General features: G+C 41.3%; 1 protein-coding gene across 2 annotated transcripts in view; it reads right to left on the reverse strand.

Annotated features, from left to right (window-relative positions):
- Positions 1-16,197, reverse strand: part of ADK (adenosine kinase) — a 199,760-nt gene that overhangs the window by 160,357 nt on the left and 23,206 nt on the right. For both annotated transcript variants that reach the window (XM_081913767.1, XM_081913768.1), the window contains exon 3: positions 8,750-8,803. In XM_081913767.1, coding sequence (XP_081769893.1) covers positions 8,750-8,803 — 54 coding nt within the window. The remainder of the gene's footprint in view (positions 1-8,749; positions 8,804-16,197) is intronic.

The raw sequence follows: 16,197 nt of genomic DNA on the forward strand, positions 1-16,197 counted from the left end.
AGGTCTGGGCAGGATTCCTGGGTTGTTGTAGGAACTTGATCCTGGTCGTAGCCATGAGTAGGTGCTTTCCCAGATGTGCAACTGTCACTCCTGGCATCACAGGCAAATACTTTTTTTTTTCTGACCATGATGAACATTCTCAATTTTACAGCTCAAGAAACACTGCTACTAGCTGAAATTTTTCTTTGGCCGTTTTGTTTGAGGTAACAGAGCACAAAAGACAATTGAGACATTCTGCATGGGAGTAGTTTTAACGCAGGGCAAGAAGACAGGCTGCAGTTTTCAACAAATACTACAGAGGGAGCCAACCCCCACATAAATTAGGCCTTGTTTGTGGATGTTAAGCTCAAATTAAGTATAATTGTTTCCCCTCAGCCAAACATGTCATTCATACATAAAAACATTTTCTTATAATGCTGCCCATCTTTCCACTGCTTTACAGAAACATCACAAAGACCTGTTTCCTCTGAGACACAAAATAAGTGTGGCAATATCTGCATCAAAATCTGAATGCTCCTATGCTAACAGCTGTTGGCTCCAAATTTATTAGTCCCCAGTGTCCAATGCAACCATAGCTGTCTACACTTTTTTTAACTACGTCAGCTTCCTAAGTGTAGCAACTTGCCATTTAACCATGAAAGCAAACATCCAATTAAACCATGGGTCTTCTGGTTTTGTTTAGTTTTGTAAAACGTTCTGATTTACTTTTTCTGGAGAAAAATGGCAAGGTAAACTCTGAGGTGGTGTCCTGAACATACAGAAATCACAACACTACAGTGATGCTGTACTTGATTGTAACTAGAGCTGGGCGATAGCAGCATTTCAACATTGCAATGTATCACCAGCCAAACACTGCCATATAGTGAGTGATACATCAAGATGTTGATAAACGGAGAAAAGAACAAGCTGCATTGGGCCTGTCCCAGCGATGTGCTGGGGAAATATTTTTGAAAACAGTACTTTATCCAAATGAATGTATGAAATTATATTTTTCATAATGCCTCTGGCAAAAGTCTTCACAGTCAGAATGCTTGGGGTCTAATTAGGTGCATACTTCCAGTGCATCTTGAAGCCTTTCTCTTCTGTTGTTTTTATTAAAAAAGGAACCTTGCCAGGGGAGAAGGAAGGAACAAAATAGGATGAGTTTCTACAGTTATGTAAAGCCACAAACCATGTCACAAATGTTACCATAGTAATCTGTATATTAACCCTGTAAGATAGGTCACTGTTATCCCCATATTGCAGATGTACGACTGGTAGAGATATTTATTTCTTACTTATTAAATTTGTATTCTGTCATTCATCCAAAGATCACAGTGGAGGGCACAACATAAAATTTTAAAACTACAACACAAAAAACATACAAAAAGGCAAACAAAAGCAAACAAATAAGCCCCCTCCCACAAACACATTTAAAATACCATAGATTGTTTAATCAGCCAAAGACCTGGTTATAGAAAAACATTTTCGTCTGGCACCTAAAGGTATGTAACGAAGGAATCAGGCAAGCCTCCCTGGGGAGAACATTCCACAAACTAGAAGCTACTGCAGAAAAGGCCTGTTTTCATATTGTCACCCTCTGACCTCTTGCGGAGGGGGCACATGAAGAATAATAAAATGTAAAGTTGGAAGGGACACCAGGGGTCATCTAGTCCAAACCCCTGCAATGCAGGAATCTTTTGCCCAACGTGGGGCTCAAACCCATCACTCTGAGACTAAGAGTCTCATGAACCACCCTGAGACCTCCAAGTATAGGGTGGTGCAGTATATAAATTCAATAAATAATAATACTGCTCTACCAACTGAGCTACCCCAGGTATTTAAAGACAAAGCGCCTCTGGCGATTGCAGGTTTGGGGTTGGTTTATATTGGTGAGGTGGACCTTGAGGTATTATGGTCCTGAGCCATTTTTGGCTTTATAGGTTGAAGCTAGCACTTTGAATTGGGCCCAGAAACTAATTGTCATCCAGTGCAGTCAGGCCAGAATCGGTGTAATATGCTCAAACCGTCTTGCTCCAGTATGCAAGCTGCACCACTTGAAGTTTCCAAACAGTCTTCAGAGGCAGATCAACACAGAACACATTGCAGTAATCTAACCTACGAGCTGAACTAAAATCGTATAGTGAATTCATGGCAGTGGTAAAGTTTGAAGCTTCAACTTCCCAATTCACAGCTCAGTGCTAAAGCAGCTCTGACCTTTCGGGTTTCCTTTTTTGGAGAAACAGACTTGAACTGAACTACCAATCCAAGGTTATGTAACCCTTGCACTTTTATTCTAACAAGCCAGGATCTTGTCCAGTACGAAGCAGACAAGTTTACAATTGCACACTTTTGAAATAAACCGTAAACAAAAAGGAAACGAAAAGGCAGCTTTCAGTCATCATTTTCCAAACTAAAGTGCAATGGATCGAGCCTGGGAATATATGCACTATATGGTGTATATTGGGTGGGGTGGGGTGGGGGTGCTAGCTGATGTGAAATATTCAAGTGGGCAGAAGGTCACAGTGCAGTATCCTGCCTCCCAGTTGAAAAGCATACACAAATCAACTCCACTTCAAATGTACATCATGACCTCTAGTGGCATCATCTATGTACTGTAGTTTATTAGTTTCAAAATAAACTACACTGCAATTTCATAAGTCTAACTTGTGCATTTGCATCATCAGCACAGCAAGATTTGATTAAAAGAAATGAACCAGAATAATATGCGTCTCTTTTTCAGCAGCTCAGGCACTGCAAAAGTGCATGGGTAGGGGAAACCCTACAGTTAGCAGCAAGATGAATAAGCCAATCATAGCTGCAGGAAACTTCAGTTTCATTCATAGGTTAATTCAATCCAGGAATTAAAAGTCCAGAATGTAAGACATATATTAAGAGCTTTTGTCCTCCATTGCCAACAGGCAGAAATCTCTCAGTTCCTGCCAATGCTTTTGCCAGAACCCCCTTTGCGTAGGATAGAATCTACCTGTGCAAAGATATGCTGCTGGGAAGGGGGGGAGACACATAGCTGCTACACCAAAATAGGTACAGAATGCATTTTGGATGTGTACCTTCCTTCACTACATTGAGTGAAGTACCATTCAATATATTTCTCATAACAACACTATCTGCTTATAAACAGAGCTGTGCACATTTTGTAATAAAGAACTAAATCCAAATTTAACATCAAAAGGTGGCTCAAGTTTTGCCATTTGAACAAAGTAGTTGTAACAAACCTGTGTAATCTCTTTCTGATACCCACAAGGAAAAATTATTCAGAGTGCTGAAGCACCACCTCTGACCACCAGAAATCTACCGTACCTCAGCTCCACACCACACTGCTCTGAATCTGAGATTTCATGAGAAACTGTGTGTTTTCAAGCTTATTTTCACATGCTATTAGCTACACCAACCTTTCCTAATCTGTTGCCCTCCAGATGTTTTTAACCACAACTCCAATTGTGCTGACTGTGGTTGATGAGAATTATAGAAAAGAATAAAATCTGGAAGGCATACTTGCTATAAAAAAAACAAAAAAAAGTAACACCCACCCACACCTGTTAATTTTTTCAGTGGAAATATAAAGCTACACCATTGGCAATCCAATTCTATACAAAGTTTAAAAAGGTAAAGGTAAAGGACCCCTGACAGTGAAGTCCAGTCGCAGATGACTCTGGGGTTGTGGTGCTCATCTCACTTTACAGGCCGAGGGAGCCGGCGTTTGTCCGCCGACAGTTTTTCCGGGTCATGCGGCCAGATGTGACTAAGCCACATCTGGCAAAACCAGAGCAGCGCATAGAAACGCCATTTACCTTCCCGCCAGAGAGGTACCTATTTTTCTACTTGCACTTTTGGGTGTGCTTTCAAACTGCTAGGTTGGCAGGATATGGGACCGAGCAACAGGAGTTCACCCCGTGGCGGGGTTTCGAACCGCCAATCTTCTGATCGGCCAGCCCAAGAAGCTCAGTGGTTTAGACCACAGCGCCGCCCGCATCCCTTATACAAAGTTAGGCTTAGCCAAAACAATTTGTTAGAATCAGGCTGCAAGATACACTCTTTATAAGCACTACTCTCCATGTACTCCACAATTATTATTTTTACTGAAATTGTGACTGGTTTTTTGCTGTTATTCTCAAAACAGTATTTTCATTTCCTCTCCACTAATGTCCACTTTCATAACCTACAATTTACCAAGACAGGCTGTTGAAAACCACCTAGAAAATTTATCATATCCACAGCCTAAATTTGTAGCAAGCGTCCACACCAGCCCCATGGCTGCCAATACATGCAGAGCTGGCACGGAGAGATTATTTGGCTCACAAATGGTATGATCCCCATGCAGAAAGTCACAGCATGCAAACATTTGACAGCCTTTGCACATGGGCTGTAACATACTAAGCTGCAAGTATGCTTTATCAAGTACAAGTACTTCCAGAAAGCTTTTCAAAAGCCGTGACAGCTTTGCAGTTCTTGTTTTACATCATTAAGACAGTAAAATCAACATGCTAAGCATTGAAACTGTTTTAAACATTTGCTATCTGCTATGTGTGCTCTGCAGAATTCAAAGGATGACATATCTGGTTTCTTGGTGCTGTTCCATGGCTTGGCAACCTGACACAGTGAGCTGACAGTACATTGCAAGTGTAAGATCAATTAGAAATCAATTGTGGAGGGATTCAAGAATTCCAAGTATCCTCTACAGGGGAGGCTTTCACTTCCACTAGTGTTGAGTCATGAACAACATATTGGCATACCAACACTTCAGCGTGTATTTTGAAGTGTTTAGGACTGGCAGGAATCTGATAAGGTTCCTGGCCAGCAATATCAGTTGAAAAGAATTGGTTGGGTTTACACTTTCACATGCGAGTAGCTAGGGGAAATTCCCTCTTCTGCTAAAAGATAAAAATGTATTTTTTTGTTTTTCTTCTCTCTAGATCCTCTGCTACCACAAGGAGGGATGGAGAAAGAATGTCATCTATTTAGCAAGCAACTGACCTCCCGCACAGGTCTTTTACTGAAGTCTCAAGAGCTTAGTGGAAGTTTTTGCTTTAAAATCCAAAAGCTTTTCTACCCTCTTTCTGGTGGTACTATCCTCACTCACTCACATTTGGGTTTCACACAAGACAGTAAACATTTTTAAGCAGTAAAGATAAAGGGACCCCTGAGAGTTAAGTCTAGTCACAAATGACTCTGGGGTTGCAGCGCTCATCTCACTTTACAGGCTGAGGGAGCTGGTGTTTGTCCACTTCTGCAGACAGTTTTCCGGGTCATGTGGCCAGCATGACTAAGCCACTTCTGGCGAAGCCAGAGCAGCGCACAGAAACGCCATTTACCTTCCTGCCGGAGTGGCACCTATTTATCAACTTGCAAAGTGTGCTTTTGAACTGCTAGGTTGGCAGGAGCTGGGACCGAACAATGGGAGCTCACCCCATCGTGGGGCCTCAAACCGCCAACCTCCCAATCGGCAAGTCCAAGCAGCACAGTGGTTTAAACCACAGTGCCACCCACGTCCCTGTGTTTTTAAGCAATATGGAACAACAAAATCTATAAAGGGATGCCTGCAGATTAAGTGGGCTGTGTTGTTCTTAAGAAGCACTCACTAGTGCTTCTGTAAACTCTTTGACTCTGAGGTGCTGATGTTGAGCTACTGCAACTCAGTCACATCTGTGCCAAGCTGACGTACTAAAAAGAGACATTTCAGAAATCCATCCTCAGTTATAAACTGAGCTTTATGGGGAACAAACCAGACTATTATCTCATTTAGTCATGAGTCAATCACATGGCAGCCCAAGAACCGCATCCCAGGCACGTTCCAGCTATAACAGGCAATTTTGTAGGCATTCTGAAAACCCTATAAAAAAATTATCTACTCTAAATGCTTTTTCTTTAAATTTCAAAGATCATGACACTATAGAAACTCTTTGGGCCACCTAGCAAGCCATGGCAAAGTGCAAATTAGTTATATGTACTCCTAAATGCTTCCAGAACACCACATGAAGGGATGAACTAACACTTCTTTATGGAGAGATACCCAAGCCTCATTGCTCATGCATCTGCCTGGTGAAATTGTGTGTGTGTGTGTGAGAGAGAGAGAGAGAGAGAAAGAAAGAGAGAGAGAGAAGGAGCGAGGGAGGGAATTACAACCCCTGACAGAGTATTGCTCATGTAAGCACATTCTGTCTTTGCCCAAGGCATATTTTTGTGTACCCATGTTTTAAAAATGACACAAGCATGTAGGCTGCATTACTACAAACATTTTCCTGGAAGTAAGTCCTTCTGAACTCTATGAAGCTTATTATATAGACATTCATAGGAATGACCCTCACATACTCTAAAAGTGCCCCCTAAAACCCCCCCAGCTATGCACAAAATTGGTGTGGGGGTGTCACTGCAGTCCAGACTTGGATATATAGGTTAACCCAGGGGTGTGGGTCACATAATACAGCAAGTTACCAATTGTCTGTGACATAGTCCTCTCTAAGTTGGCAAAAGCTTCATTTACACAATTATTGCTTGCTGTGAACCAGGTATCAAAAAGGCACAGAAATAAGCTGGGAACTTTAGCCTTTTGCTTTAAAGAAGATAATTCTTCATTGAACAGGAAATCAAGAATTAACCACATCCCTCTGAAATGGGGGGGGGGGGACATCACAATATGGAGGAGGAAAGGATCTCCCCATCACTTCTGCACTTTCACTCACACCCTTCCATAACCTTTTAATAAAAAGGGCTAAAAAGCTGTTAATTTTTCAATATTATTATAGAGGAAGGGTGCTCAACCTCAAAGGCACTTTGTTCACAAATAGAAGTGCTTATTTTATTACAGAAACAGGAGGTCAGATCCGCAATAACAAAAACTCAGCATGAAACAGAAAGTTTGGTCACTTTCAAATGGACAGATATTCCACAGACACATGCACAATACTTTATATGTGTCCAAAATAAGAACTGCAGGTAGGGGGGATAAATTATCTTCTTTCAGCTGCGTTTTTTTATATATATTGCTGCAACAGAACAAATTTTAGAACTGAAGTCCTTAAATATGCAACTCAAGTTCACTTCAAATATTCTCAGGAAAAAGATGTAACAGAGATTCAGCAACATTTGTGGGGTTGCTGTTGCTTTAAAAAAAGTATAAATCATTCTATGGTGTAAAACTGTACTTCTTGATAGAAGTACAGTGGTACCTCGGGTTACATACGCTTCAGGTTACAGACTCCGCTAACCCAGAAATAGTGCTTCAGATTAAGAACTTTGCTTCAGGACGAGAACAGAAATCGTGCTCCGGCGGTGGAGCAGCGGCAGGAGGCCCCATTAGCTAAAGTGGTGCTTCAGGTTAAGAACAGTTTCAGGTTAAGTACGGACCTCCGGAATGAATTAAATACTTAATCCAAGGTACCACTGTATAAAGAGTATTTTCACCAAACAACTGATGAGCTCAAGTAAGACATTTATATTTACCATCATCATGTTTAAGAATCTTCATTGAATTATTACGTTCAGTGGAAGAGAAGCCACCAGAATGGGCAGCTAAAGAAAGAGTGGTGAAGCCTGTATTAAAGAAGGGATTCTTGCAAATAGGAATGGAAAAAAATGTTCAAGGAATCAGTCAGAGGCTTTTCCTCCCACATTACGGAAAGGATAAACAGCACTTGGAAACAAACATAATTTTATGTGAGTATTTTTAAAACCAGACAGACACAGGTCATCCTCCACACTCCAAAACAAATAAAAGCTGGAGTACAGTTCTCCTTTTACCAGTTTCCTCATAACATGCACCATTTAAGATGACTGCAGCCAACAGTACTTTTATTTTTAGTCTGCCCCCTTCATGTAAGTCAACGTGTCAGTGCTATTGTAATAGCAGCGGCACATTTAGCAGTTGAGAGTAGTCGAACTGTAGAAAGATACAATGCTAACATTTTATCTAAGATTTGAAATATCTTTCAGACCTTGCTATTTCCCATTGTGCAGAGCAAGGTCCAGATCAAACAGCACATCAAAGCTTTGTTAAGAAAGGAAGCCAACTAGAATCAGAAATGACGAGTTTGACATCATGCCAAACCATGGTTTGCAAACAGGAACAAGCTTATGGCAGGAATGAGTTTATGAAGCTAAGAGGAAGGCAGGCAAAAGAGCACAACCATGGTTTGAGCCAATGCTATTTTAAGTTTAAGAACAGAAGCTGCTAGATACTGATTATCTGACTTTGCAAAATATCTTTTTATTGATGTCAATAGTATTTAAAGGGTACCTCTAACATGATAACTAATAGCCACTGTGAGAACAGGATTCAGGATTAGGTGGGCTTAGTTTTCAGGACTTCGTTTTCTAGCAAAACCATACTTACAAGCACAAAGGAAGGTAACAGTTGCAAAAGCTGTGTACACTTAGTGCGTTTTTGCTGGAACTTGCTGTCATCCAATATTTCTGCCCTCCCAACCAGAATGTTTTAGAGTTCTTCATCAGAAGTTATTAGCTTGCTGATTTGATCTTAATTCATTATCTAACTCATTGTCTGTGAGCACATTTCAAATGTCATCTTTTAGAAAGCAATAACATCTCCCCCCCCTCTCTCTCTCTCTCTCTCACACACACACACACGACAGCATTCAAACATACAACTGAAACAGCCAAGAGAGCAAAGCAGTTTTCACCATGACCACATCTTTCTGAAATAGTTTTAAAAGAGCAACTTTCCCAGCTAAAAAAGGAGAAGCATATACTTCTAAAACCACAATTTTAAGAAATAACTTATTTAATATCTTACAGCTCTTTGTGTTTCTCCTCTGCCAAGATCTGGTCATTTGGTTTCAACCCATATCTGAAAATAGAGAGGGGAAGAGAGTTACTGAAATCAGAAATTTACTCAAATCCATTTTCAGTTTTAGAGCCTGGAAGTGAAAATATGACTGACTTCTTTATTATATACTGGACACTCTAACGTATGTTTATAATAACAAAAACCAACATTACTAGTATTGTTTATTAACCTTCTTCCACATATGTGATGTACAAAATTTAATAAAAACAGCTTTAAGACAGTTGCAAAGCAGCACAAAAAAATTAACAGAATATGATTTTAAGAAAAAACAGAAAATGTACACCTATGGGAGAAAGACTTTCTCATCCACCTGGAAAATCGTATCATGATACTTCTTTTTTTCCTTTCTTTCACAGCAACATCTACGTGTGCACATTTTTTCTGTCTCTATCTAAGCCTCTACTTTTAAGACAGACAAAAAAACATTTAATACATTTGGACTTCTAATTCATGGATCCATGTCACGTAAAGTGCTCATTTTACAAAATAAAGAAGGGGCTTAGATTCTTCAGTCTTTCACATATATATTTTTTCTTCTTGCTGTTGTGTACTATGAATGGGAGCTACTCTTCAAGAAGGAAGGCACTACAGTTTGGATGTACAAATTCTGAGAAGGATAAGAAGTCTCTATGCATCCTCCATAACATAATGCCATTTCCCTCCTTCGCATGCTAAGGAAGTACAAACAAAACAAGCAGAAGTAAAAAGTCCATAAGGCTTGCAACCAAACTACACCAGCACAAACCACCAACAAAGATCAATTGTCAAAAAGAAATAAGGTGGCTCCCCTCCCCCATAAAACACATGTCAATACAAATAACCCCCCCCCCCAGCCACAAAAATACTGAGCAGCAAGTGGTTGGGGTTCCCTGCAGAAGAGTTCATCAAGAAAAGGAAATTGTCATAAAAACTGTCTCTTTCAATTTCATCTCTAACCACTCAGCAATGCTGTGTTAGTTTTTCAGCAAGCACTGTTTTCCAGACTCTACCAAGCCAATTTTGCCTAATTAATTGACAATCTCTCTTCCACAGAAAATTAAGCTCCATAAGAACAGCCACAAGGTGGTGAACCATCAATGGTTTGAATAGTATGTTTTTTATTAATTCCCTTAAATAGTGGCAGTAAAGGCAACTCAGCATCTTTAACCACTGTGAAATTTAAAAAGTTCGAAATTGTGTAGGAAACATCACCCCAAAACTTACTAACAACCTGGCACTCTCACCACATATGAAGATAGGTACCATGGGTAGAGCAAACTCTCCAACAAAGAGGGGATAGCGAACCACAAATCTGTTGCAAATGCTCTGGTTTCAGTGACTGCTCCTTCAATAGCTGAGATTGGTGGGTGCCCTCCTTTAAGTCAAAGAGTTCTCCAATCTCCTTCAAATATTCTCCCCTCAGTATACTTGTATGTTTCTCAAATTTCTCACAGTCCTCCCTTGTCACAATATTGGTGGTCTAGAAAAAGCCGGTAAAAGGCTGACGCTTCACCGATCACCTGACCTGGGTCAGTATGGCACAAATTTTTGAAAACAGTGAGGGACCTCAGAGCATCCCATTTTCTAAAAGGTAAGTAAGTAGCTGCTAAAGACAGCACTTGCATCTTTTGCAAGCACAAAGCATGTACAAGTTCCAACAGGTTCGCTAGCTGCTAAATAGTAAGAGGTTTTTCCTTTGTGCAGTAGCCTACTAGAGTGATTTACGGTAATGACCCATTTTCTGAACCTGGGTGTGTGCCCTTGTATTTGTCTGTAAGTAAGCCCATGGGGAAAATCGTCTAGCGAAGCGTCACAAAAACCGAAAAACCCTTTCGTCTTGCGGGTTTTTCGTCTTGCGAGGCATTTGTCTTGCGGGGCACCACTGTACAGAGCTTGAACCTAAATTGAAGGTCAAATTTCCAGAACAACAGCCAGCTTTGGCCCAATACTCATCACTTACCTACCCACTCACAAAACTTATTGGAAATTAGGTTTCCAATAAATGGATGTGTGTGCATTTGAAAAACAAGGTGTATATGAATCCTTTTAACTGGTTAAGCATTTTTAAGTTTTATGGTAGCCACCTACTTATGAAATACTTCCTTCATTTTCCCTGCCTTCCAGTGAAACTGTTTAACTTACTATCCTTTGATCCAAGGCTCACATTCACAGATAAGCAGCTTTTAAACCAGGCCTATCCAACCTATTAGTCATGATATCCTACTGCCTCCATGAACATAGCTTCCAAACTTAAAAAAATCAGTTCAGGTCATTAAAAATTAATGGACATTTTCAATGCACATTTTGAGTCTATTTATTTCTGAACCAATTCCATGTTGATGTATAAGGTGCCCCTCAGATCTTAACTACCGTATTTTTCGCTCTATAGGATGCACTTTTTCCCCTTCAAAAATGAAGGGGAAATGTGTGTGCGTCCTATGGAGTGAAGACGCCATAGCCCCACAACCCTCTCCCGGCTGGAGAGGTGACGCAGGAGCCTATATAGCCGCGCGCCACCTCTCCAGCTGGGAGAGCGTGTGCGGGGCTAAAGAAGCCATAGCCCCGCGACCCTCTCCCAGCTGGAGAGGTGACGTGCGACTATGGCAGCAGCCTCTCCGCTGCGCGCCTTTCCCCTGCTCCCCGACCTGCTCTTTGGGGTTGGTGGTGGGCTTCCCCCCACCAGCCCCAAAAAGCCGGTCGAAAGGTACCTGAAGCCTGGAGAGCGCACCGACCCCTCTTGCTCTCCAGCCTTCCAAGGTAGCCGCCTGAAGGCGACTGAACACACCTTAAACCGCACCTTGTTTTAGAGGGGGAAAACAAGAGGGGGGAAATTCTCCCCCTCTCTGAGCAGCGCCTCCTGCCGCTTCACTGGAGGGGCGCTGGGCAGAGAGGGGGATATATTTTTTTTCTTGTTCTCCCCCTCTAAAACAAGGTGCGTCCTATTGTCCAGTGCGTCCTATGGTGCGAAAAATACGGTCCTTTACACTAAAGCAGTCATAACAAACACTTTCTTTTTTTCTCATTTCAGAATGATCATGCATGACTGTTAGAAACTTCAAGATTCTAAGCTGGACAATGAGCAAATTATAAGCAAGCAGCTGTAGCCAAATGAAATATTATGGTACTTCAGCTCCTTTCCAAGCACTTAAGAGACACTTTGGAAACTAATGATCCTTGACTGAAGTTAGCATTTGGAAGATAAGACCTTTAATGGAGGAAATGGCTTAGATACATAGCACAATTAGAAGCAAGCCACATCATATTAAGCCCATCCCTTGACAAACATAAAATGTGGATATTAGAAAATAAAGCCTGAGATACATCCAACTCAGACGCTATTAATGAAATCCCAACAGGCCCAAAGCCCAAGGCATACCAAGGATAGTTCAGACAGCCAAAAAAGGAGAATTTAACAAAAGATGAGAACATCATATCCATTAACTTATTGCTAACAAGGTTGAACGTTCTAATCAACTAGTTTTGTTTGTAAATAGCACCCAACAGCAAGTCATGCGATATGCCAGAGATATAATAGCAGCTGCAAAACACACTTCCCTGATTGACTGACTGATTGATTGATTGATTGATTACCACTTACATGCCAAAGTGACTTCTAAGCACTTTACAAGTATAAAATCAATTATAAAATATCCACACATAATTAAAATACACAATAAAACAATTCCATCAAAAGGTTTTTTTAAAAAAATCCATAATTAAGATACACAACAACAAAAATTTGTTTAAAAGCAGCCCAGCCCCATCACATTTCACCAAGTTATGAAGCTCCAGTCGTTACAATGCACACTAGAAACGAATGGTGATGTTGTGAGTAGTTCTGATGTTATCAAGGCAATCCCATATAATTCATATAATATAATTCAAGCGTCCGTATGCCACTGAGGTCCCTGCTCCTGCCAACCTAGCAGTTCGAACACTGATGGAGCCAGATCACAGGGCAAGCTGCATAGCATCTAGCAATTTCTGTGTGCAGTGACATGGTTGCTGACCAAGCAGCAAAGTTTGCTCTGGCCGCCATAGGAACATTTATCCAATTGCTGAGTGTAACTTTTCTTTGGGTGTTAGTGTATGGAGTTTCAGCTGAATGATGATAATTTTAACTCAAACAAAGGCAGAAATATATACTGCATGCAGCACAATGATGTAGTCAATACAGTATCTCCATTTTCTTTCTCATAGCATTTAGGATCAGTTACTTCGTTTTGTGGCATCATTGTGTTATGTGCTTTCCTGCCCTTGTCAGGGGCAATTAATGATGCTACATGAGAAAATGCACAATGGGAGGATGCTACAACATGTGATGAGCAATCTTCCTAGTTATGCTGGAGAACTCAGCACAAAATGACAATTTCTGACAGCATCCCCGTTGTATTTTTAGGTTGTGAACCACCCTGAGATCTATGGATGGAGGGCAGCCGGTATACAAATTTAACAAATAAAATTTAAAGGGAGCCGGTGTAATTCTGCTACTAATCAAATTTGCCCTGTGGCAGTCCTGGCACTAAAGGAGTTCCTTCAGGTACAAATATCAATATCTTGTAGCCAATGAGCCATCATTTCAGCTGCTTTTTTAAAATAAATAAATGTTTTCCAAAGAGCTGCCTTTTATCAAGTCAGTGGAAGTCTGAATGCGCTATTGGCTTCACAATTAAAGAGTTCAATGTAAATTACAATACAGCTTCTTGTTACATATACCGGTACATCTTACTAGTCACTAGCCCTTCACCCCATTCCTGAGATATTCACTTCCTTTTATTAACCACATTATGTGGCCTAAAATGTCAGTATTGCTTTATGTAGTTGCGTTTTATAACATATAATTATTTCTGTATAGCTAAAGTTTTGAAACTGCCCATTCTATCAGGCAGGCTCACTCTTATCATGCATTTGGACAACAAGATTATAAGCTGCAATCAATACTGTATAAGGTTTAAAGAGCTTTTGAACTTAACACCAAAATAATAGGTTTAAATGATTAAAAATGGATTGAGAAAGCAAGGAAAGCCTAAAGCTTGTTAATCATTGCACTGTGGCCAACTATAGTGCATTTATTACATTCAGACAGGCCTTCATCACTCTGGATTGAAATACAACACAATTCTGAGCCTTAAAATAAATTATGATTGCCCAATGGAACCAGAGGATTAGGAATTCAAGGCAAGAGACACAAAGGGGGCTTAAGCATCTCCATGTGTGGATGCAAATACTACAATCCAATATCACAATTATTTTTTACGAGAGGTGGCAAAAAGAAATAGGAGCTATGCCCCCTTGTATTCTTTGTAGTTTATGAAAAACTTTATCTTGCCTGCCCTGCTGGCCTCATTGAAAAGCAGAAAGATGAAAAGTCTTGTAATAGTCTCGCAACAGCTGTTCAAATGCTTCATGCGGTGACTGTAAAGATATATAGAGAGAACAGTTTGCAAACTCCCAGCATTAAGCTAGTGTTACCACCCTTTGAAGGCCACATAGAAACACTGGGGATTGGAAGTGAGGAAGAGTCCCAAGATTTCCATGCAATCACCTCACCAACAGGTTGAAAAGGGTGAAGACATAAAAAAGCGTAAAATGGAAACCGACCTGTACAAATTTTGAGGATGGACCAGGTCCATTTTAACCTGGTACCCCGTAGGGGTATACAGCAGAGCTTCCTCTTTCCATAAAACATGTTGTATTTATATCAATGTACAACTGCCTCAGAAATTAGGAAGTTAAACTTAGGAAATCTGCCCAGAAGCATAAAATTTTCTAAATGGCCAAAAGGGGGAAGTTAAAAATAAAGCATTTCAAAACACAAGTCTCAACCAATTATATCACATCTGCTCAAGGAGTATTTATCCTCAAGCCACAAAGTCTTACGCCGAAAGCCACACATATGAAAGGGTACCAAAAATAGACAGTGCTGCCTTACTTCTTCTCAAAATGGCAAGTTCTGCTACAACATAAAAGAGAGGCTATTTTGATTTAAAAAAAAAATAGCAAGAAAAATTATTTCCAAGCTAGGGCAATGTTAATGTTGAATTTTAAATTTGCTTTTCTTTTAGAAGCTGAAATTAAAAGTAACTGACAAATTACATTGCTGAAAAAATATTAAGTAGAATATTTTTCTTATGTAAGAACCACTTATCCTTCTTAAAGGTAAAGGTAAAGGGACCCCTGATCATTAGGTCCAGTCGTGACTGACTTTGGGGTTGCAGCACTCATCTCGCTTTATTGCCCGAGAGAGCCGGCGTGCAGCTTCCAGTTCATGTGGCCAGCATGACTAAGCCGCTTCTGGTGAACCAGAGCAGCGCACGGAAACACCGTTTACCTTCCTATCGGAGCGGTACCTATTTTTCTACTTGCACTTTGACGTGCTTTCAAACTGCTAGGTTGGCAGGAGCAGGGACCGAGCAACAGTAGCTCACCCTGTCGCAGGGATTCGAACCGCCGACCTTCTGATTGGCAAGTCCTAGGCTCTGTGGGTTAACCCACAGCGCCACCTGCGTCCCTATCCTTCTTACTACTCCGCTGTTATGTGCCCTGTTACGGACCATTAGCAAGGTCACATAGTATAGCCGGTTAGTGCATAGTGCTGGTAACACCAAGATTGCAGGTTCGAATACCGCACGGGACAGCTACATATTCCTGCATTGTAGGGGGTTGACCTAGATCAGGCATCCCCAAACTCAGCCCTCCAGATGTTTTGGGACTACAGTTCCCATCATCCTTGACCACTGGTCCTGTTAGCTAGGGATGATGTGAGCTGTAGTCCCAAAACATCTGGAGGGCTGAGTTTCGGGATGCCTGACGTAGATGATCCTCAGGGTCCCTTCCAATTCTACAATTCTATGATTCTATATGTATAAGAATAACTGGGAAAGTGGGGAAGGAGGGGAAGAACATTGAAAGTTAAGTTATTAGCCACGGAAAGTGTTGAGTCTGAAAGCATTCCTGTGTCAAAATACAGTGGTGCCTCGCAAGACGAAATAAATTCGTTCCGCAAGTCTTTTCGTCTTGCGAGTTTTTAGTCTTGCGAAGCAGGGTTTCCCATAGGAATGCATTAAAAATCAATTAATGCGTTCCTATGGAAACCGCCTTCAGACCAGGTCCGGGGACAGTCTGTCCCCCGACCTCTTCTGAAGGCTGGCGGGGGGCGAAAGTCTTTGCTTTCCCCCCCGCCTGCCTTCCCGGGACAGCGGAGACTTTTCCGCTGTCCCGGGGCGATCTTAAAATGCGGCGGGCGGCGATTTAAAAGCCCCCGGGAAGGCAGGCAGGGGGGACAAAGACTTTTGCCGCCCGCCCGCCTTCAGAAGAGGTCCAGGACCTCTTCTGAAGGCGGGCGGGGGGGCAAAAGTCTTTGCTCCCCCCCCCCCGCCTTCAAAAGCCGTCCGGGGGCTTTTAAATCGCCCCGG

Source organism: Podarcis melisellensis, assembly GCF_964234715.1.
Source record: "Podarcis melisellensis genome assembly, chromosome: 5".
NCBI lineage: Eukaryota > Metazoa > Chordata > Lepidosauria > Squamata > Lacertidae > Podarcis > Podarcis melisellensis.